We start from the raw sequence: 24410 nt of genomic DNA on the forward strand, positions 1-24410 counted from the left end.
TCTCCTTTCAAACTTACCTCCCACTTGACTTGTCCCTCAACCCTACTGAACCTAATAACCTTGCTTATTCATATTTACTCTCAGCTTTCTCCTTTCTCACAGTCAAATTCAGTCACCAGCTTCTGCAGTTTCTCACACGAATCAGCCACCAGCGCTGTATCATCAGCGAACAACAACTGACTCACTTCCCAAGCTCTCTCATCCACAACAGACTACATAATTGCCCCTCTTTCCAAAACTCTTGCATTCACCTCCCTAACAACCCCATCCATAAACAAATTAAACAACCATGGAGACATCACACACCCCTGCCGCAAACCTACATTCACTGAGAACCAATCACTTTCCTCTCTTCCTACACGTACACATGCCTTACATCCTCAATAAAAACTTTTCACTGCTTCTAACGTCTTGCCTCCCATACCATATATTCTTAATACCTTCCACAAAGCATCTCTATCAACTCTATCATATGCCTTCTCCAGATCCATAAATGCTACATACAAATCCATTTGCTTTTCTAAGTATTTCTCACATACATTCTTCAAAGCAAACACCTGATCCACACATCCTCTACCACTTCTGAAACCACACTGCTCTTCCCCAATCTGATGCTTTGTACATGTCTTCGCCCTCTCAATCAATACCCCCCCCCATATAATTTCCCAGGAATACTCGACAAACTTATACCTCTGTAATTTGAGCACTCACTCTTATCCCCTTTGCCTATGTACAATGGCACTATGCACGCATTCCGCCAATCCTCAGGCACCTCACCATGAGTCATACATACATTAAATAACCTTACCAACCAATTAACAATACAGTCAGCCCCCTTTTTAATAAATTCCATTGCAATAACATCCAAACTCGCTGCCTTGCCGCCTTTCATCTTCCACAAAGCTTTTACTACTACTATTTAATACATTATTCTTAAAGAGCTGTAAAGAATTTTGCACGATATGATGAGAGTTTACACAAACATCTTGCACAGGCCCATGACATCCTAGTTTTGACACTGGAGATTCTGTGAGGACTACTTGCATGGAATGGCAACTTAAGGATTGTTTTTTTAATATGGCATTAAAACAATGCTTGGTTTCACAACTTTATCATATTAAGTATACAGAATCTCCTAGTCATTTATATGCATCAAAAATATAAGACAGCATACATAACATCAATTCTTTGCAGTCCTTTATGAGGAGTTATGACTTACGAAATGCTCCTGGATAACCCGATTTATCATTTCTTTTCTTTATTCTCTGAAGGTTTCTCCTTCAGCAACTGTAAAAAATAAAGTATCATTAGAACCAGTACTAGCTACAACTGAAACAAATTCCTTAAAATTTACTTACTGGTTTACAAAAATGTTTTTAATAAAATATACGTGTAGGAAGAGAGGAGAGTGATTGGTTCTCAGTGAATGTAGGTTTGCGGCAGGGGTGTGTGATGTCTCCATGGTTGTTTAATTTGTTTATGGATGGGGTTGTTAGGGAGGTAAATGCAAGAGTTTTGGAAAGAGGTGCAAGTATGAAGTCTGTTGTGGATGAGAGAGCTTGGGAAGTGAGTCAGTTGTTGTTCGCTGATGATACAGCGCTGGTGGCTGATTCATGTGAGAAACTGCAGAAGCTGGTGACTGAGTTTCGGTAAAGTGTGTGGAAGAAGAAAGTTAAGAGTAAATGTGAATAAGAGCAAGGTTATTAGGTACAGTAGGGTTGAGGGTCAAGTCAATTGGGAGGTGAGTTTGAATGGAGAAAAACTGGAGGAAGTGAAGTGTTTTAGATATCTGGGAGTGGATCTGGCAGCGGATGGAACCATGGAAGCGGAAGTGGATCATAGGGTGGGGGAGGGGGCGAAAATTCTGGGAGCCTTGAAGAATGTGTGGAAGTCGAGAACATTATCTCGGAAAGCAAAAATGGGTATGTTTGAAGGAATAGTGGTTCCAACAATGTTGTATGGTTGCGAGGCGTGGGCTATGGATAGAGGTGTGCGCAGGAGGATGGATGTGCTGGAAATGAGATGTTTGAGGACAATGTGTGGTGTGAGGTGGTTTGATCGAGTGAGTAACGTAAGGGTAAGAGAGATGTGTGGAAATAAAAAGAGCGTGGTTGAGAGAGCAGAAGAGGGTGTTTTGAAGTGGTTTGGGCACATGGAGAGAATGAGTGAGGAAAGATTGACCAAGAGGATATATGTGTCGGAGGTGGAGGGAACGAGGAGAAGAGGGAGACCAAATTGGAGGTGGAAAGATGGAGTGAAAAAGATTTTGTGTGATCGGGGCCTGAACATGCAGGAGGGTGAAAGGAGGGCAAGGAATAGAGTGAATTGGAACGATGTGGTGTACCGGGGTTGACGTGCTGTCAGTGGATTGAATCAAGGCATGTGAAGCGTCTGGGGTAAACCATGGAAAGCTGTGTAGGTATGTATATTTGCGTGTGTGGACGTATGTATATACATGTGTATGGGGGGGGGGCCATTTCTTTCATCTGTTTCCTTGCGCTACCTCGCAAACGCGGGAGACAGCGACAAAGTATAATAAAAAATATACAATAAAATATAACATACAATAAACACCAGGTATAATAAGTCAGTGAACCATTTTTAATAACATTAAATAAAGGTACAAGTCAAAGTATGAAGGTCCTAGTATTACTAATCATCTAATATGTAATTCCACATTTGGTCATTCATGCAAAAATTCTGACATCGTGGCTAACATTTTCAGCCTGTTTCATAGAACTGAAAGTTTAACAACGACTAAGTAAAATGGAAACCATAGATGCTGGGACAAAGGACACCATAAAGGAACAAATGCTTATACACAAATATGAACACAAAGTGATTATATTGTATTAATATACTTTGTCACTGTCTCCTGCGTTAGCGAGGTAGCACAAAGAAACAGACAAAAGAATGGCCTGACCCACCCAAACCCAACCACATACACATGTATATACATATACGCCCACACACAGCACATATACATATATATACTCACACTGACATACATTTACCACATGTACACAATTCATAGTCTGCCCTGATTCATTCCCGTCACCACCCCGCCACACATGAAATGAAAACCCTCTCCCCCGCATGTGTGCAAGGTAGAGCTAGGAAAAGACAACAAAGGCCACATTCATTCACACTCAGTCTCTAGCTGGCACGTATAATGCACCAAAACCACAATGATATATGTATATAATACAAGAGTGCTTCAAAAGCCTTATAGAAGATGGATTGAGAATTTCTACTAATGCCTGGCACTTTGAATTTGGCCCCAAACTCAGGGTATGATCATACTTTTCAAGGCTATACATGTTTTTTCTTTTTTTAAAGTTATTTTTGTTAATGTTCCCATCTAATTATAAAAAACATGGATGGGAGGGTTTTGAGTCCTTCTCTCCTGCCCCCTTTGGTTACCTTCTACAACAATACATAGAAACTACTCTTACTCGCCTATCCCCTGGGATTATTACCCCCTTAATTTTTACTACACAGAGGGAATAAAAGGCACAGTTAGACAGTGAATTTGAGCAAATGAGGCCATTTCTTCATCTGTTCCAAGCATTGCATCTAAATCATAAATGGAAAACAAATTCTTCAAGCAGACTAAAATGGCAAAAGCAATTAAAGACCCCAATCGCTGCCATCAAAGCATAACTTACAATTTAAGATTTGAAGACTGTTGCTGTATAGTCCTACTTTACTAGTAAACAAACAACTTGAGATATACCTTTCTTGGTATAAAAGACAAATTCAAAAGAAAATTGAAAGGCAAATATCTATTTCACCTAGAAGTGCATGTCAGTACGAGTGCAGGGCATGCTTTAACCTATTCACTTAAATTGATCCTTTTTGAAATACATTAGACCTGCCCATTGTCATATATAATAAGTTACAAGGCCTGTTTAAAGTATTCATGTTATATCAAACTATGCATCATGATACTTCAAATACATTTCTTATTCTGGGAAAACTGATTGTCTTAGTTCACAATAGAAAATTTTTCACTTCATGCCTAAACAATCCAAATACAGCATCATCTTGTCATGGAAGAAAAAAAAAAAAAAATTCACCCATTTTCATTAAAAAGCTTTCCTGGGTGTGAATCACTGAATTCATAAAAGTTTTAATGTTAAAAGCAAGTATAATTTAACACGTGTCCCTTGAACAAGGTCAAGCTACAGGAATATTCAGTCTTTGAAAACGTGAGCAAGAACACTTTTCCCATGACCTTCAATATTAGTTAATTCAATGAATGAGGATGATAATCAAAACCCATAAAAATAGTTAAAAGCTCTAAACTGCACTTTCTTTTTAGGAATCCAAAAATTTACACTGAACCATTAACATAGGAAAATAAGAAGTCAGACTGAAAAACTAAAAACACCAGTATTATTATATTATCAACATTTATATTATTATAATATACTTTGTCGCCGTCTCCCGCGTTAGCAAGGTAGCGCAAGGAAACAGACGAAAGAATGGCCCAACCCACTCACATACACGTACACACACGCACATATACATACCTATACATCTCAACGTATACATATATATACACACACATATATACAAATGTACATAATTCATACTGTATGCCCTTATTCATTCCTGCCGCCACCCTGCCACACAAGAAATAAAAACCCCCTCCCCCTGCATGTGTGCGAGGTAGTGCTAGGAAAAGACAACAAAGGCCACATTCGTTCACACTCAGTCTCTAGCTGTCATGTATAATGCACCGAACCACAGCTCCCTTTCCACATCCAGGCCCCACAAAACTTTCCATGGTTTACTCCAGATGCTTCATATGCCCTGGTTCAATCCATTGACAGCACGTCGACCCTGGTATACCACATCGTTCCAATTTAATCTATTCCTTGCACACCTTTCACCCTCCTGCATGTTCAGGCCTCGATCACTAACATCTTTTTCACTCCATCCTTCCACCAGTACAATTTGATCTCCCACTTCTCGTTCCCTCCACCTCTGACACATATATCCTCTTTGTCAATCTTTCCTTGCTTATTCTCTCCATGTGACCAAAACATTTCAAAACACCCTCTTCTGCTCTCTCAACCACACTCTTTTTATTACCACACATCTCTCTTACTCTTTCACTACTTGCTCGATCAAACCACCTCATACCACATTTTGTCCTCAAACATCTCATTTCCAGCAAATCCACCTTTCTCCACACAACTCTATCTATAACCCATGCCTTGCAACCATGTAACACTGTTGGAACCACTAATTCTTCAAACATACCCATTTTTGCTTTCCAAGATGATGTTCTCGACTCCCACACATTTTTCAACACTCCCAGAACTTTTGCCCCCTCCCCCACACTATGATTCACTTCCGCTTTTATGGTTCCATCCGCTGCCAAACCCACTCCCAGATATCTAAAACACTTCACTTCCTCCAGTTTTTCTCCATTCAAACTTACCTCCATATTGAATTGTCCCTCAACCCTACTGTACCTAATAACCTTGCTCTTATTCACATTTACTCTTAACTTTCTTCTTTCACACACTTTACCAAACACAGTCACCAGCTTCTGCAGTTTCTCACACGAATCAGCCACCAGCTCTGTATCATCAGCAAACAACTGACTCACTTCCCAAGCTCTCTTATCCACAACAGACTGCGTACTTGCCCCTCTTTCCAAAACTCTTGCATTCACCTCCCTAACAACCCCACCCATAAACAAATTAAACAACCATGGAGACATCACGCACCCCTGCCGCAAACCAACATTCACTGAGAACCAATCACTTTCCTCTCTTCCTACACGTACACATGCCTTACATCCTCAATAAAAACTTTTCACTGCTTCTAACAACTTACCTCCAACACCATATATTCTTAATACCTTCCACAGGGCATCTCTATCAACTCTATCATACGCCTTCTCCAGATCCATAAATGCTACATACAAATCCATTTGCTTTTCTAAGTATTTCTCATATACATTTTCCAAAGCAAACACCTGATCCACACATCCTCTACCACTTATGAAGCCACACTGCTCTTCCCCAATCTGATGCTCTGTACATGCTTTCACCCTCTCAATCAATACCCTTCCATATAATTTTCCAGGAATACTCAACAAACTTATACCTCTGTAATTTGTGCACTCACTTTTATCCCCTTTGCCTTTGTACAATGGCACTATGCAAGCATTCCGCCAGTCCTCAAGCACCTCACCATGAGTCATACATACATTAAATAACCTTACCAACCAGTCAACAATACAGTCACCCTCCTTTTTTTTAATAAATTCCACTGCATTACCATCCAAACCCGCTGCCTTGGCAGCTTTCATCTTCCGAAAGGCTTTTACTACCCCTTCTCTGTTAACCAAATCAATCTCCCTAACCCTCTCACTTTGCACACTACTTCAACTAAAACACCCTATATCTGCCACTCTTATCATCAAACACATTCAACAAACGTTCAAAATACTCACTCCATCTCCTTCTCACATCACCACTACTTGTTATCACCTTCCCATTAGGCCCCTTCACTGATGTTCCCATTTGTTCCCTTGTCTTATGCACTTTATTTACCTCCTTCCAGAACATCTTTTTATTCTCCCTGAAATTTAATGATACTCTCTCACCCCAACTCTCATTTGCCCTCTTTTTTGCCGCTTGCACCTTTCTCTTGACCTCTTGCCTCTTTCTTTTATACATCGCCCAGTCATTTGCATTATTTCCCTGCAAAAATCTACCAAATGCCTCTCTCTTCTCTTTCGCTAATAATCTAACTTCTTCATCCCATCACTCACTACCCTTTCTAATCTGCCCACCTCCCACAAGCATCTTTTGCACACGCCATCACTGCTTCCCTAAATTCATCCCATTCCTCCCCCACTCCCCTTACGTCCTTTGTTCTCACCTTTTTCCATTCTTTACTCAGCCTCTCCTGGTACTTCCTCACACAAGTCTCCTTCCCAAGCTCACTTATTCTCACCACTCTCTTCACTCCAACATTCTCTCTTCTTTTCTGAAAACCTCTACAAATCTTCACCTTCGCCCCCACAAGATAATGATCAGACATCCCTCCAGTTGCATCTCTCAGCACATTAACATCCAAAAGTCTCTCTTTCACGTGCCTATCAATTAACACGTAATCCAATAATGCTCTCTGGCCATCTCTCCTACTTACATATGTATACTTATGTATATCTCTCTTTTTAGACCAGGTATTCCCAATCACCAGTCCTTTTTCAGCACATAAATCTACAAGCTCTTCACCATTTCCATTTACAACACTGAACACCCCATGTACACCAATTATTCCCTCAACTGCCACATTACTCACCTTTGCATTCCAATCACCCATCATTATAACCCGGTCTCCTGCATCAAAACTACTAACACACTCAGCTGCTCCCAAAACACTTGCCTCTCATGATCTTTCTTCTCATGCCCAGGTGCATATGCACCAATAAGCACCCATCTCTCTCCATCCACTTTCAGGTTTACCCATATTAATCTAGAGTTTACTTTCTTACACTCTATCACCTACTCCCACCACTCCTGTTTCACAAATAGTGCTACTCCTTCCCTTGCTCTTGTCCTTTCACTAACCCCTGACTTTACTCCCAAGACATTCCCAAACCACTCTTCCCCTTTACCCTGAAGCTTCATTTCACTCAGAGCCAAAACATCCAGGTTCCTTTCCTCAAACATACTACCTATCTCTCCTTTTTTCTCATCTTGGTTACATCCACACACATTTACACACCCCAATCTGAGCCTTCGAGGAGGATGAGCACTCCCCGCGTGACTCCTTCTTCTGTTTCCCCATTTAGAAAGTTAAAATACAAGGAGGGGAGGGTTTCTAGCCCCTGCTCCCGTCCCCTTTAGTCGCCTTCTACGACACGTGAGGAATGTGTGGGAAGTATTCTTTCTCCCCTATCCCCAGGGATATAACCCCAAAACCCCTTCTCCTAGGTCTCCTTAAGTTTCATGGCTGTGCTAGAATCAGTAGAAGTGGGAAGGATGGACTCATTTTGTGTAAGGTATTCAACAAGAATGTATCGTGATGATGCAACCTCATCTTACATAACCATATGCAGGAAAAGTATGCTAATGACTTAAACTATGGAAAAATTAATGGTTCCTCTTCAAAAAATTATACCATGAAGGGTTGCTTAGTCCTAATCTCTGTGCTGCAACTTAATTCCCTGCAACTGAAATACACACAAAGGACTCAAATATGCATGTATCCCAAAGGCTATATACAGAGAGTGTATGTGGTCAAAGAATTGCCTTTAAAACCAGAAGAATGGATTGAACGTTTTAAGACTGGAGGTTATAACTTTATGACAATGGCCTTAATGCTCCTGGGAGTCATTAGGACTAAAGTTCTACCAATCAACCATCCACACTTAACCTGTAAGTCTGGAGGGTTCGCAAAAAAATGTCAAAACTTCTCAAACTGCAATTCTATATGATTATGACTAAATACAGCCTTTGATTTACAAGAGGGTTATGTTCCTGAAAAAAGCATTCTCAAATCAAAATTTTCTAAACTGAAACCCATTTCTCTACTGACTTCCATTTTAAAATGGGAGATAAGTTCCCATTGGTGAAAAATTCTCCACAATGTTATAAGTCAAACCTATCTCTGTATATGGTATGGAAAGTCTCTGGCAGTTGACTGCAAGTGTATTGTATACGGGTTGGGTCATTTGAAATTCCCAGGCACTGTAAACATTAGTGTAGTGAGTAAGGAAACAATTACTGGCAAGTAAAACAATGTTTCCATATCCTTTGCCCTTATTTTTCCACTCGGATGGTCAGTAATCATCAAAGTACAGAGAACATAATTTTTGCACTAACCTGGTAGCAAAGACATATGCAAATAATGTATAAAGGTGTGTTAGAGAGAAAGCTTAGATGTAAATGTGCTGAGGTGCAGATGGTGGGATGTATGACTGCTTCTTGACAGAGGTGAGGGTGAAAGTTTGTAGAAGCTTCAGGAAAAGAGGAAATAATATGGGCGGAAAAAATGAGTAAATAATATGGGTGGAAAAAGTGAGTAAGCTTGGAAAAGAGGTTTGTGTGAGGACATAACTAAGAGAGACAGGGTGGGGAATGGCAAAAGATAAATTAAACGAGGGGAGTACATGAGGAATGGTAGGAATGGTAGGTTATTAGGCAAATTATGATTTCACGTGTGGCATGCAGAAGGTGGGACATGGGTGTTTGAGAAAGGGAAGTTTGTGGAGGAATGAGTAAGTTAAGGCATGGATGGAACACAGCTGAATGGGAGATGCACAAGAGGAAGTGGCAGGAGATCAACAGGAAGGTGACAGGGCTGAAAAATTGAGGTGAGAGAGTATTGACAAGCTTCAGGAAAATAAAAATGTTTTGGAAGGAGGTAAACAGTGTGGAGAACATGAGAATAAATGGAAGCATCAGAAATGTTAAAAGGTAAAGAAAAGATGAAGAGGAGGTGGAGTGAGTATTCTGAAGGACCTAAATGTATTGGAAGATAGGCTGGGAGATGTATAGTGTTTGGGATGTGAAGTTATGGCAAGTGGTTTGGTGAAGAATGGCAGTGAAAGACGTGCTTTATTTCTAGTGCAGCAAAGTGGCTGGATTGGATGGGATTACAGTTGAATTTATCAAGAAATGATGTGACAGTGTTGTTGATTATTTTGTTGACAAGAATTTTCAATTATATGTTGTTCAAGGTTAGGTTTCTCACTAGGCAGAAGACAGCAAAAGAGCACGATAAAAATAGAGTATATTTTTCATATCAATTTGCCATTGCCTGTGTTAGCAAAGTAGGAACATTTGTTCACACCCATTCCCTAGCAATCATGTATAATGGACCAAAACCACAGTCCTCCTGTCCACAACCAGGCCCTACCTACAAAAGCTTTCTGTGGTGTCTCCTAGCTGCTTCAAATAACCTGGCTCAGTCCTCTTGACAGCATATTGACCCCAATTTACTCTACCCCGTGTATGCCTTTCACCACCATGCATGTTCAGGCACTAAGTACTCAAAACCTTTGCTTCACTCCATCCTTCCATGTCCAATTTGGTCTCCCCCTTCTTATTGTTCACTACACTTCTGACAAGTATATCCTTTCTGTCAACCTCTCCTCCCATTTTCTCCACAGGTCTGAACCATGTCAGCACACCCTCCTCAGCTTTCTCCACAATGCACTTATTTTTTATATTTATCTTTTTTTTTTATCATACTTAATCGCTGTTCCCCGTGTCAGCGATGTAGCGCGAGGAAACAGATGAAGCATGGCCCAACCACTCATATACACATATATGTACGTAAACGCCCACACATATACGTACATATACATTCCAACGTATACATATATACACATGTACATATTCATACATGCTGCCTTCATCTATTCCCATCGCCATCCCACCACAGGAAATAGCACCCCCCCACTCCGGCAAGGAAGTGCCAGGATAAGACAAAAAGGCCACATTTGCTCACACTGTCTCTAGCTGTCATGTATAATGTACTGAAACCTCAGCTCTCTTTCCACATCCAGGCCCCACAAAACTTTCCATGGTTTACCCCAGACGCTTCACATGCCCTGGTTCAATCCATTGACAGCACATCGACCCCAGTATAACACATCGTCCCAATTCACTCTATTCCTTGCACTCCTTTCACCCTCCTGTGTGTTCAGGCCCCGATCGCTCAAAATCGTTTTCACTCCATCCTTCCACCTCCAGTTTGGTCTTCCGCTACTCCTTCTTCCCTCCACCTCTGACACATATATCCTCTTTGTCAATCTTTCCTCAATCACCTCTGACACATATATCCTCTTTGTCAATCTTTCCTCACTCATACTCTCCATGTGTCCAAACCATTTCAACACACCCTCTTCTGCTCTCTCAACCACATTCTTTTTATTACCACACATCTCTCTTACCTTTCCATTACTTACTCAATCAAACCACCTCACACCATATTTTGTCCTCAAAAATTTCATTTTGAACACATCCACCCTTCTCTGCACTACCCTATCTATAGCCCATGCTTCACAACCATATAACATTGTTGGAACTGCTATTCCTTCAAACATACCCATTTTTGCTCTTTGAGATAACATTCTCACCTTCCACACATTCTTGAATGCTCCCAGAGCCTTCACCCTCTCCCCCACCCTGTGACTCACTTCTGCTTACATGGTTCCATCTGCTGCTAAGTCCACTTCGAGATATCAAAACACTTCACTTCCTCCAGTTTTTCTCCATTCAAACTTACATCACAATTAACTTGCCCCTCAACCCTACTGAACCTTGCTCTTATTCACATTTACTATCAACTTTCTTCTTTCACACACTACCAAACTCAGTCACCAAACTCTGCAGTTTCTCATCCGAATCAGCCACTAGCACTGTATCATCAGTGAACAACAACCAACTCACTTCCCAATCCCTTTCATCTGCAACATGCTGCATACTTGCCCCTCTCTCCAAAACTCTTGCATTCACCTCCCTAACCACCCCATCAATAAACAAATCAAACAGCCATGGAGACATCACGCACCCCTGCTGCAATCCGACATTCACTGGGAACCAATCACTTTCCTCTCTTCCTACTCGTACACATCCCTTACATCTTTGGTAAAAACTTTTCACTGCTAATAGTGAGTCACCTCCCACACCATATACTCTTAAAACCTTCCACAAAGCATCTCTATTAACCCTATAATATGTCTTCTCCAGATCCATAAATGCTACATACAAATCCATCTGTTTTTCTAAGTATTTCTGTCTCCCATGTTAGCGAGGTAGAGCAAGGAAACAGACGAAAGAATGGCCCAACCCACCCACATACACATGTATATACAAACATGTCCACACACGCACATATAGAATTTAGATTATGAAATAAATGACAACAAACTCTTGATCCAAGATTAGAGGCATGCAAATTTTGAAAACGTTAGACAAAATTTGTAGTACCAATTGAACAAAGTAGAACACAGTAGAGGAAATGTCGACTATTTCTTAAAGAAACACTACTTGAGAGTGAAAATAAACATTCCATGAATTACAAAGAGAACTTGCAATATTTCAAAACGATCATGGATGAATAGAACAGGACTAATTTGCTAAAAGAAGAAAATATACAAGAAATTCAAATCAGAGGGAACTGATGAAAATCACCAGGAATTAACATACAAAAGAGTACACGAGAAAGGAAAAAAAAAATTCCTTGAAAGTTAAGAATAATCCTATGGATTTCTCCCAATATATAAAACAAAGGAAGACAGTAAAGGAAGGAACTGGACCATTCTGAAACAAACATGTCACAATAACTACTGACGACATGGAAATGGCTACCATACTAAACTATTCCTTTAACTTCATACCCACAACAGAAGAAACATCTCGAATACTGCAACCAATGAAAATGTTTCAAGGATCTGAAGGTTAGAAAAATAGAGCTCTGAAGTATTTCAATATCTGGACCAATTAAATCCTAACAAATCCAATGGCCCAGATAACTCAGCTCCAAGATTTTTAATACATCACGAGACAGCTGATATACCCCATAACAAAAATATTCAACAAATCTCTATCGGATGGTCATGTGTCAACTGACTGGAAGCTACGAAATGTTACTCCTATGTATATATATAAAAAAGGAGAAAAAAAGTGTGCCTTGAACTACAGCCCAATTAGCCTTATGTCAGTTAGGTAAAACAATGAAAAAAATTATAGATGATAAAACAGTCACATTTCTAAAAAGAACACAAAATCATATCAGACTACCAACCAAGTTTCCACAACAGAAGATCCTGGGTAATGAAAGTGCTAGATATTTTTAATGTCATCAGAACTGGGACAAAAAATTATCATCTATAGTAGTATATTCAGATTTCCAAAAGGCTTTCGATAAAGTACTTCACAAGAGACTTTTACATAAGCTCAAAGCACACAAAACTGGTGAAGAACTCTGTACATGTTTCAGAGACTGCCATACCGGAAAAAAGCAGCATGTAGTATTAAATGGTGAAGCCTCAGATTGGCTACTTGTAACGAGTGGTGTGCCACAGTCCTAGGCCCAATTCTTTTCATAATATACATTAATAACCTAGAACTCAATTTCATATCTAAGATCTCCAAATCTGCTGATGATATTAAACTAGGAGGTAGAGCTGTAAACAGGCAGGACTGTAAAAAAAAATCTTACTTAATAGCAGAGTGGTCAGAAAGACAGCAAATGAAGTTTAATGCTGACAAGTGTAAAGTTATGCACTTTGGAGACAAGAGGACATGTTACAACTACAAACTATTTAGAAACTCTCAAACTGTAAATGAAGAAAAGGACCTAGGAGTTGTCATGAGCAACAATCTGGAGTACACTAAACAGTGATAAGCAGCAAGTAAAAAAGTCAACCAAATGTTAGGTTTCATAGCCAGGAATATAGATTACAAGACACCAGATTCTCACACTTTACAATTCTCTAATAAGACCACTTCTTGAATATGCAGTCCAGTTTTGGTCCCCAAACTTTAAAAAAGATGAGGAAAAATTAGAGCAAGTACAAAGATGTGCAACAAAATTGATCCCATCCCTTAGAAATCTGGCATACGAACAGAGGCAAACGATTGGACCTCTTCTCCCTTAAAAAACAAAAACTTCAGAGCGACTATATCCGTGTTCAAAATTCTGAACAAGTTCGACAAAGTAAATCACAAACATCATTTCAAAATACAAGAAAATACAGTTACCAGGACAAATGGAATAAAATTTAAAGCTAAAAGATGTAGTATGGAATGGACAGGAATCAAAAACACTTAACTTCCTCCAATTTCTCTCCATTTACACTCAACATCCTAAAAAACCTGTCTCTGCACTGATAAACCTAATAACCATTTTTTTTCTTATTTACTCTCTACTCTCCTCTTTCACACACTCCCAAACTCAGGCCCTACATCTGTATTTCTCACCTTAATCTGCCACCAGCATTGTAACATCAACAAACAACAACTGACTCACTTTACTCAGTATGAGTATTATAAGTATTCTAACCAATCTTTGATGTTTTGCTAAGATGCAAGAAAAAATTCTGCTCTCCTCAGTACCTATACAACCACCAAGAAATGGGGTTTGTTATAATTTCAATCGACCTTTTATGAAAAAAGTCCAGCATCCAAAATACTTTTCAAAAGGAAAGTAAAGGCCAAAAACCATAAATGACTCATCTGTCAGTGTCACAATACACAAAGTTCCTCCTCAACCATTATTGTTCCACATCTCAGGCAAGGAATCACCATGGGCTTCTCTGTGACTCATATGAGATCAGTTCCTGCCTTGATCTGAATTCCCAGTTGACATACCCATCGATGTCTAACAATTTAACAATACTGCAGGAAAAAATCACACATCACAGTCACTCATAAGCATCAGAGTGTTAATGCATCATCATGGAGGGAAGCCAGATTTACATGCCAGCTATTGCAGTCAATTCTATGAAAAAAAAAATCACATCAGTGATTATACTTTTGATGAAAACAATTCTTTCATCTGTTCAGGTAAATAAAGTTGTGATGAAGGACATAAGGAATCTGATACATAAAAAATACATACATGTAAAAGATATGAATAGGATGTGAAAAACCATAAAGCTTATGGTGTGTTTAGGCGTAAGGACAATCACGTCATACTTGGAAAACGCCTATAATCATCCATGCCACCAAGCAGAGCCCTCCCCAATCCAATTTAACACCCTTCCACACTGATAAAGAAGAAAGTATCCTACTCTTTGGGGTATTTTCTTTAATAGCATAAGATATAAATAATCTGCAAGGGACTTTTTTCCACCCCTCTTTTGGTACCCTGGTTGAGCATCACCTCAGATGTAAAGCTTAGATTAATAGTTAATAATGATAAAAGTGATTACTACAATAAAGTAATATTACCCACATACGTGCACATACCTTAAATGATGTAATGTCCTTGGTTGCTCTCATTTTTATCTCTTGCTCAATGTGGGCATTAATAGCCCTTTGCAATTGTTTTTGTACTACCATGGTTTCTTGTGCCTTGGCCTTCTTGGGTGCAATTGTTCGAGCTGAAATGTAAATGTATTGCTGAGTGGATAGTTTCCTTGTGGTGCTGACTTTAATGATACAATTCATATTTCTAAACATGACACAATCTATAGTATACCACATTTCTCTCTCTGTTTTTGTAGGCTTTATGTTTTCATAAAATTCAGAAAGTAAGAATCACTCTTCAATTTACTAAAATAAGAACTACCTCGTCTAATGATAAAAGATGTTGAAAGTCAAGTAATTAGTAATATTTCACCTTTTCCCCAGTTTACATGTTAAGAAATTTGTTAAGAAAAGCAGTCTGAACATCAAACAGTAATACACAGGAGGAAAGCCATACTATACGCATCAATTGGCTTCTTCAGATGTTCCTGCACTGCAAAATTTGTATCAAATTCCCAATTGCATACAGATACATCCAGTTACATCAAACGTAGCCATATAAACAGGAAAACTTTTTCATGTGATCTTTCACAAAGGTTCATGAGCATTTTCTAATATTTTTTTCTAATGGCTTGTATCATTATATTCCCATAAATGTTGATGAATTTTTTTGGGGAAAGTTGTGCCAATCACTTGTGTAAATCTTTCCTTGTCTAACACCATTCAGTAACTCCATTCCTGTAAACATGATATGAATCACGTGCATGCGGTACAGAGCTCTTGTGGAAATCAATTTTGATCTTGGATCCACAACATTAACCCAGAAGGCTGGCAAGGCCACCCAAATTTCCTAAATGAGACCAGTTACCCCTGACGAGATTTAAAGTTTTCTGTTGTACATGTGTCACATACTTGGGGCCCAAGTCCTACACATACATATATGTACTCATATATCCCCTCTTAATTCCAAATCTACCAACAAAGCCATGAGATACATATCAAAATCCATATGCCACCAGCAGTAATTAATCACCTTTAGAAATTTCATAACTGTCTATAATCATATAACATTATGGTGGAAGATTCCTAATTTGTATGCATGTCTGGTAACTGTAAGAGTGATACCTATGTCTACAGCAGCTACATACACGAGGGATTCTGTCGGATTTTCACCGAGTTCACCTCTAGAATGTTTCGATGAATGGTGACATCCAGTAAAGTGAGGCAACTTTTCTTGTTTTGTTACAGGTCCATAACATTTTTGAATCAGTTCAAATATCAAACACAACTCTATAAGCTATGTTCAAGTGCCAAATGGAGGTTTGTTTGCAGCTGTCCAAAAAAGATGGTCATTCATGAAATGTACCTGCATTATGCATGAGTTCATTTACAGACTACTTCAGGACACTAGCCGTTTCTCCTAGGAAATAAACCAGGACTAAAGTGGTACCAATGGATTGCATACATAATCAAAAATTGATAAAGATTGCTTTACCCTTAAAAACTTTCTAATTCAAAGCTCTGTTCGTTTTATGGGGACCGAATATTGTGGAAGTAATTGGTTATAACAAATTTCACACTATCAATTCACTAAAGTGTAATGAATCCTGGGGTTCAACTTTCCTCAAAACCTATAAACTAAAACACACGAACCCTTTCCGATTATATTACGAAAATGAGCAAAACAGCACATAACGTTAAACTCATTACTTGCAGCATGTTGGCAAAATAAGCACCATTACACGCGGGCCTTACCTCCTTTTTTCATCTTTATCGGAACATGTCTCTTTCCCTTTTTAAGATTCGCTGGTACTTGAGGTCCCTTTCTGATCTTGGAACTTCCTTGGGCCATAATGGTTCACAAATATTAATACTGTTCGACTTTACAATAACACTAGCAACGTGCCTTATGCTCAAGAAGACTGTGTACTCACACCAGCGAACATGTACGTCTCGCGGCGAACATTTATGTGGCGCATAAAACTCTCAGCGAATGAATTCGGTCCCGTAAGAAAATAATTTCTTCAGGTATTGTTTTACTTTCATATAAAACTATCCACAGTAATGATTAAGAAAACTAAATATTGTATGTACTACTAAGATTAATTGAAGCGATGGAAATATAGCATTATAAAGTGAAAGATGCTATTAAGTGAACCATAGTATAAAATTTCTTATATAAAGCGATGACTTCTATACAAAAATGATCCACTACATACATGTGTTCGTGGCAGAGGTGAATACAACATAAAAGTGAGCACTACGACGAGGTAATTGCAATATAAAGACGACTACTGAACTGAGGTGACTGCTGTGTGGAAGAAACCATCTTATAACGATAAATGATACACAAAAGGCGAAGCAGATTGCGCAAACTAACGCTTCTCCCAGAACTCATACTGGCTTTGAGGTGTTCGGCGTGGTTCGTGTTCTTCCAGAACAACACAGAGTAAAACAGTTTGTTGATAATATACAAAATCAAATTTTCTTTTTAAAAAATAATAATTTCATTCTGTAAAGTAAGACCTATCGACTTACACTCAGTATTTTTTTTTTCGATTATGTTTGTTCAAATGATATAGTGGTATTTCTGAAAAACTGAAGGGTACTCCATAAAAAATAAATCATCAATATGCAGTCACTAACAGAGGCTTTGGCAGAGGTATGTTCTAGTGTGACTGCCCAGGTCAGTACCAAATGCTCAAGGCGAACAGTTTACGATCGATGTGATGAAGGATGTGGGAATAATATAGCTAATACGTCAGCTGACCTTTGCTCCCCATCATCCAGCCCGAAATGGTATACTGGAGAAGTAATGGGACATCAAACTCCATGATGCAGAAATGTGTAAAAAGGAGCGACTGAAATACTAAAGTAAGACTTGAATGAAAAGCAGTTCAAATTACCCGAAATTTGGAAGTGTTTACGCTGTTAAATGTAAGACATGTAAGGGCCAGACAGGGGAGAAAAAAAGGTGAAAGATGATTTCTGGCAAAGACAAATCAGTAGGCCGAGGGGTAACCACAGTTATGCTACTGTTGTAAGATTCCCAAAAAAATTATCACCCACAAGATTCTAGATGAAAGGGACTGAAACAATGAGAGATAAGCATTAAGGAAGTCCAATGTAGTTTTTGAAGCGCTCTACGAAGTTACGAGATTTATATATACGTATATTACAATTCCTACACTTCCTACATATGACAATATACATGTAAGAGATTTTAAGGAAACCTATTTCCCTGAGAAAAACACCAGAAATTGGACATGAGGACTGGAGATTTGTGCGAATGACCACCAGTGTGAAACAATATGAACTACGGATGATAAAATTTGAGAAATACCCAGTGGTCTAGCCTTACACTGGAAGGCTTTTCATTATAAAACACCAATTGCTAACGACATTTCATGGCTTTTGCCACACCAAATGCTTTCCTGATTTCATAATTCGATGGAAATAACTGTAAAGTGCGGCTTCCATAATTGTTAGAAAAAAGTCTCTCATTCACATTAACCAACCGTACTGAGACAACACAAGCCATACTGATCATTTCGAATTTCATCGAACCCAACTGGGAAGATTTTTATCTTCTTTTATTTCCATGTGTGTCTGAGCCCCCCCATAAGGAACTAGGGCAGATTTAATATTACATTACCTGTTTGCGAGCTATGTTCTGACTTCTTCCTATCTTCATCTCGGCTGTGGTCGTTGCTTACTGGTTTGGTGATTGCTGTCCCAATGCTTGTATCTGTGGAAGGTCACAAATGGTCATCACGTGTGTTAAAATGGGGGAAAAATATTATATGACATTTTTTGCTCAGGGCTGCAGGCTTGATTCAAATGTAAAGAAGAAAAAAAAATGTATGAAAGACCCTCCACGGTTAGCGGCGGCACTGGAGCACATTTTGTCCCCCCATAACCTTAATGGGGGAAAGAAAATAGTAAGAGGAACATAACATAAGCTGGCCACAGGTAAAGACGAATATACAACAGTGAATTAAATCACAGTAGAGCAGCAGTGCTCGGTCGTCGTGAGAGATCAAACTGATATTTCCCCAAGCAGTACATCTTATCATAACAGCCTATGCAACGTAGTTTGTATACGTTAATCAGGGATTACCAAGTTTTTGAATCTATTGACCTCATCATAGGCTTACTGAGCCTTCATCCATCCTCAGCAAAGAGATTAAACGATCAATACACTCGTTTAATATCTACGTTGTGAGATTCTAAAATTTCAAACCATTCATGTCTAATTACGTCTAAACTAAGGAAAAATAATATAGAATATACCATCTTATGAAATATCACAGCCCATAAAGTGATTAATTCACGTAATATTTCTAGGTCACGTGGAAATAAATGAACAATTTGGGTTTGATAAACGTACTTCCGGAACACATTGCCAGGCCTGGCCTGGCCTGATCTGGTCTGGTCTAACCTGGCCGTGAGACGTGGGGCCAACGCCGGAATGATAAAAGCTAAATATGCGATGAAATACAATTAACGATCAATACAAACGTGAAGACGCAGATCATAAAACGCGACGAAAAGAGGCAGAAGTGACAGAGAAAAAAAAGTTGAAATGCATTCAGGCGATGAGCAGTATAAAGGCCAAGATGGAGCAGGTGAGGAAAAAAGTAGAAAAGTAGTGGATGAACAAAAGTCGTCTGAGGGGATATAGGCTCCTTCAACTTCGGACTTCCCAGGTTCCCCCCCGACTTTCAGAGATGAAAATACCTTGCCCATCTCGTGGACTGCCGTCACCTGCACACACCACACAGGGAGGAGGCTGGGTTTTACAGGATTTAAGGAAGGGGAAAGAGCGTCACATACACACACGCGCAGCTGGATGAGTTCTGAGAGACGAGCTGACCTGGGAAGATGCCGGACCTCACCAGGTGATGACATGACTTTCTGTCGTCAATGTTTTTCCATCCCCATCCCCTTACAAAGTCTTATGCTGGGGATGGTACCCATCCATATTCTAGTCCTAAGTGATGATTACCAGTGCCTTAATTTTTCAAACAAGAGTATACATCATATATTTTTTGCAGTTAATGATTGCACTAACCGCTGTGTTCGGTCGCGATCCCAAACCCCCTATATAGATCCAGCTAGGCTGTAAGCTACTAGGTCCATCTTTTACGGAATTATTTGCTCAATTATCTATCAGACTTTTAGCTACCATCCATCATTTTAAAGAGAGAATCTATGGGAGTCTATGTTTTATTCATTCTGAATAAAATGCTAGGCTTTAAGCTGTTAGGTCCTACCTTTTACAAAGAATGCTCTCTTATTAGACCCGTAGCTATACATCATCACTTAGTCTAAAGAAACGAACCTATGGAAGTCACTGTTCTATGAATTCTGAATCAATCGGAGTTTTCTGCAATGCTTAAGCTTACCCATAAAGCCGATATGAATATATGAAAATTGAAGAGGGAAGAGCAATGAAGAACATGAAGTGCAGAGATTCATGTCTCGTTCAGAGTTTTCTTAGCCTATTGAGCACAACAACAGGACCCGTGAGCACGATGGTATAACCTTAGGGTAGAATTACCCTGGCCATCAAACCAGGGATCGTACCACAGTGCTCAAGGGTCGTCCTGTCGGGCTTGAATGGGATAAACAGACACAAAATGACCGACACTCTTTTTCCTTATCAGATTAGCGTTTTCAGGACCCTTCAAAATAAAAAGAGCCACGCGTTCCTTTAAGTTCCGTGCACTAAGACGCTAGACCTCATATGGCAAGCATCTACTTCTTAAACATTCATAAACACTTACATACATGTTGTATACATCCTCCAACCGAAGAATCTCTACTATTTTACTACGTCTATTTAGTTATAACCGTAAATCGTTAAATACTGTGATGCAATCTAACTTGGGAAACAGTGTGGGGTTATTCTAAGAAATTTCTAGTAATCTTTAAACTTCTCACAACCACTCTATATAAATCAATATTCATTTTTACTAAAACAAATCTTGAAGTTAACATGAGCACTTAAAGAATATGGTCATATGAGAAGGATATCATTCCAGATTTAGATCTAATAAATCACAACACCGAGATTTCAAAAATCGAGCGAGCAGTCAACAAAGAGCTTCGGATTTAGGAACCATACATCCAGCTTCTTACCAGAGACCGTAGGAGCAAGTTATATGATCATAGCTATGATGCAAATATAATCATACTTATGAACTTATGATGCATATACTTATGATGCATGTACACATAGGCAAACAGTTAATATGTAGACATAACCGCGTAGCACTTTCGAAGTACGACTGTACATCTTAATGAATCGGTTCACTTTTTCTGACTGGTTAAGCATTACCTCCCACTCTATGTGTGGTTCATATAGAGAGAAGAGTAACACTCGTCTTTACGTGGGCACCACCCATCTCTTGAAACAAAGACGTATCTCATCACAGGACCTGTCGTACGTTCATCCACAGATGGGGTTCTGTAGCATATATATATATATATATATATATATATATATATATATATATATATATATATATATATATATATATATATATTACTTTTGTCGCTGTCTCCCGCGTTAACGAGGTAGCGCAAGGAAACAGACGAAAGAATGGCCCCCCAACCCACCCACGTACACATGTATATACATACACGTCCACACACGCAAATATACATACCTATACATCTCAAAGTATACATGTATATATACACACAGACATATACATATATACACTTGTACATAATTCATAGTCTGCCTTTATTCATTCCCATCGCCATCCCGCCACACATGAAATAACCCCCCCCCCCCCTCTCGCATGTGTGCGAGGTAGCACTAGGAAAAGACAACAAAGGCCACATTCGTTCACACTCAGTCTCTAGCTGTCATGTATATATATATAAGTATATGCTTCATATGTGTAATTGCGAAGGACAAGCCGAAAGATTTCTTACAATAACTTTTAATGATAGCGTAATTTTCTTCTTATATTACTACTTTCGTACAGACGGTTTCTAATCTCAAACGAAGCAAACTATTTCATTAACTGGGGAAAAAATACACACTCTAATCGAGCTGCTATGACTGCAGTCGGCAAATACACATAATTTCACCTGATATTCAATTAGTGAAATGGTACTAGAGGCTTTATCCTGCATGGGGAAGTCAACTAGAAAAAAAAAAAGTGAATCTCGACACCTTTCATTTGCAGTCTCAAATGGTCCTCGACCTGCGGGTGAAAGGCGTCATCAAACGCTGTCAACGAACACTCCGCCCAGCGAATGCCGCTGCGCCAGCTCGCTCGCAGAACAAGTACCCCCGGTTGACATCGCCTTTCAAGGCTCTGTACACTTGGTGCTGGTTCTTTGATCATGTGGACCAGGCAGTAACCCCGGGATCCGAACCTGAACCTGCGGATCTGACATTGTGAAAGACATGGCATCAATCAGGTGGTTTGAGTGCACACACACACGCACTGCCAGCTGGCGCATGGTGTTGCCTTATGCGCTCAGTACCCGTGTTTTCATCTGTAGCCAAGAGATTTCTTTCAATTTCTACGGGCACCGTATGTTCTTAATGCCCCAAAGGCGAAAGGAAAAACAGAGAAAATACGAAATGACAGGGAAAACACTTTGTCTTCTATACCGCATAACCAAAAGTGTTGTGGGCTGGGTTTGTCTTTTAAATCAAGGTTCCTACAGCAGGAGCTACAGGTCACTAAATAATCTGAGCAGCAGTGTATGATGCTGAGTGGGAGTCAGGCTAGGGCTGCAGGAGCAAAATAATATCCGTGGGTGCCACTATGCACATCACTGGGTGCCACTATACACATCCTTGGGTGCCATTATACACATCCTTGGGTGCCACTATACACATCCTTGGGTGCTACTATACACAGTCTTGGGTGCCACTATACACATCATTGGAACAAACTATCGTAAACATCCTTGGGTGCTATTATAAACATCCTTGGCTCAAACCATTATAAACATGCTTGGGTGCCACTATAAACATCCTTGGGGGCACCATTAACATCCTTGGATCAAACCATTACAAACATATTTGGGACCACTATAAACATCCTAGGATCAAACCATTGTAAACATCCTGGGAGCCTACTGTAAACTCCCTTGAATGCCACTGTAAAACATCCTTGAACACTCACTATAAACATCCTTGGGTCAAAGCATCTCAAAAAATCCATACACCAAGCCACTGTATACAAAAACACGAGTGTAAACACAGCAGTATGGTCGAAGCGTTCCAAATGAATCAAAGGCAACTACCTTCCCTTATCATAATTGTTGGACCTAATGGTGTCGCATCATCCTCTTAGCTTCCTTATAACTACATAACTTGAGCAGCCTGAATTCCTACCATCCGAGGCACCTTGAGGGTGACGCAGACGAAGGTGAGGGATCACTTCACTGGCCGGGAGGCAACTTAGACACTGTCTCGTCCACGGGGCTCCGTCGCCATCGACATTCCCTGGTGTACGATAACAGTCCTTTGAGTGCGATTACTTATTCCTCCTATGAGTACGACGATGTATTCCTCATGGAGTATCACGACTTATTAACTTAAGCAGAACGACTCATCCCTTGAGTACGACGACGTAAGACCTCGAAGGAGAGTGAAAAAGAAAAAAAAATAGCACCTTGAAGACGACGATTTAAGACATTTGAGTACAACGACTCAAAATCTTGGGTACGACGACTTAAGATCCTTGAGTACGACTCATCCCTTCTGAGAACGATCCAAGATCAGGATTCCGAAAGTAAACCATGAAAAGGTCTGCGGGGCCTGGATGTGGATAGGGAGCTATGGTTTCGGTGCATTACACTTGACAGCTAGAGAAAAGCTGTGAGCGGATGACGCCTTTCTTCGTCTATCCCTGGCGCTACCTCGCTAGAGCAGGAAACGACGAACATCATGAAAGAAAGAAAGCATGAATTACCAACAGTTTTTATGGTTTTACACTTACGCTAACCTTGTTCCCAATCAGCCTGTTTATACATTTAACCTCTCTATACTACAATCAAGGGTCGGCCTTGATGTGGTCTATCCATGCCTGGCGCCTCCAACTTAAAAAAAAAAAAAAATCGACTATATACAGAGGTCTGTCTGTACCTACACAGACTGGAACCTGTTGTCTGTAGCATGAAGAGGACCTAAACCTTTTAGGTTAATGTGTGAGCCGAGGGGCACACATCCCACGTAGCAACAGAAAATGTTGAACGTAAAATATGTCCGAGAGAAACCATGAACCTTTCCTCAATATGTACGTCACCCGAGGCCCACCACTGGTTTGACCGCTGTCCACCATTCCCTCCTCCTTCCCAGGGGGAAATCTACCCGGGAAATGTATTCTGCTTGGACGCAGTTTGCCTTGCAAAGTCAAGGAACACGCTCTCCCCGCGAATTCCTGGACCAGAGCGTTCCACGGGATGCGAGACCAT

General features: G+C 39.8%; 1 protein-coding gene across 1 annotated transcript; it reads right to left on the minus strand.

The window, feature by feature from the left end:
- Positions 1-1095: 1095 nt before the first annotated feature.
- Positions 1096-24410, minus strand: LOC139749702 (uncharacterized). The gene is made up of 6 exons (XM_071663857.1): positions 24340-24410; positions 23609-23697; positions 23329-23439; positions 18613-18705; positions 14958-15091; positions 1096-1287 (listed from the first exon to the last, which is right to left on the minus strand). Exons 1-6 carry the CDS (start codon positions 24408-24410, stop codon positions 1246-1248), a joined length of 540 nt encoding a protein of 179 aa, XP_071519958.1. The 3' UTR covers positions 1096-1245.

The sequence above is a fragment of the Panulirus ornatus genome, chromosome 8 (assembly GCF_036320965.1).
Source record: "Panulirus ornatus isolate Po-2019 chromosome 8, ASM3632096v1, whole genome shotgun sequence".
NCBI classification, from domain to species: Eukaryota; Metazoa; Arthropoda; class Malacostraca; order Decapoda; family Palinuridae; genus Panulirus; species Panulirus ornatus.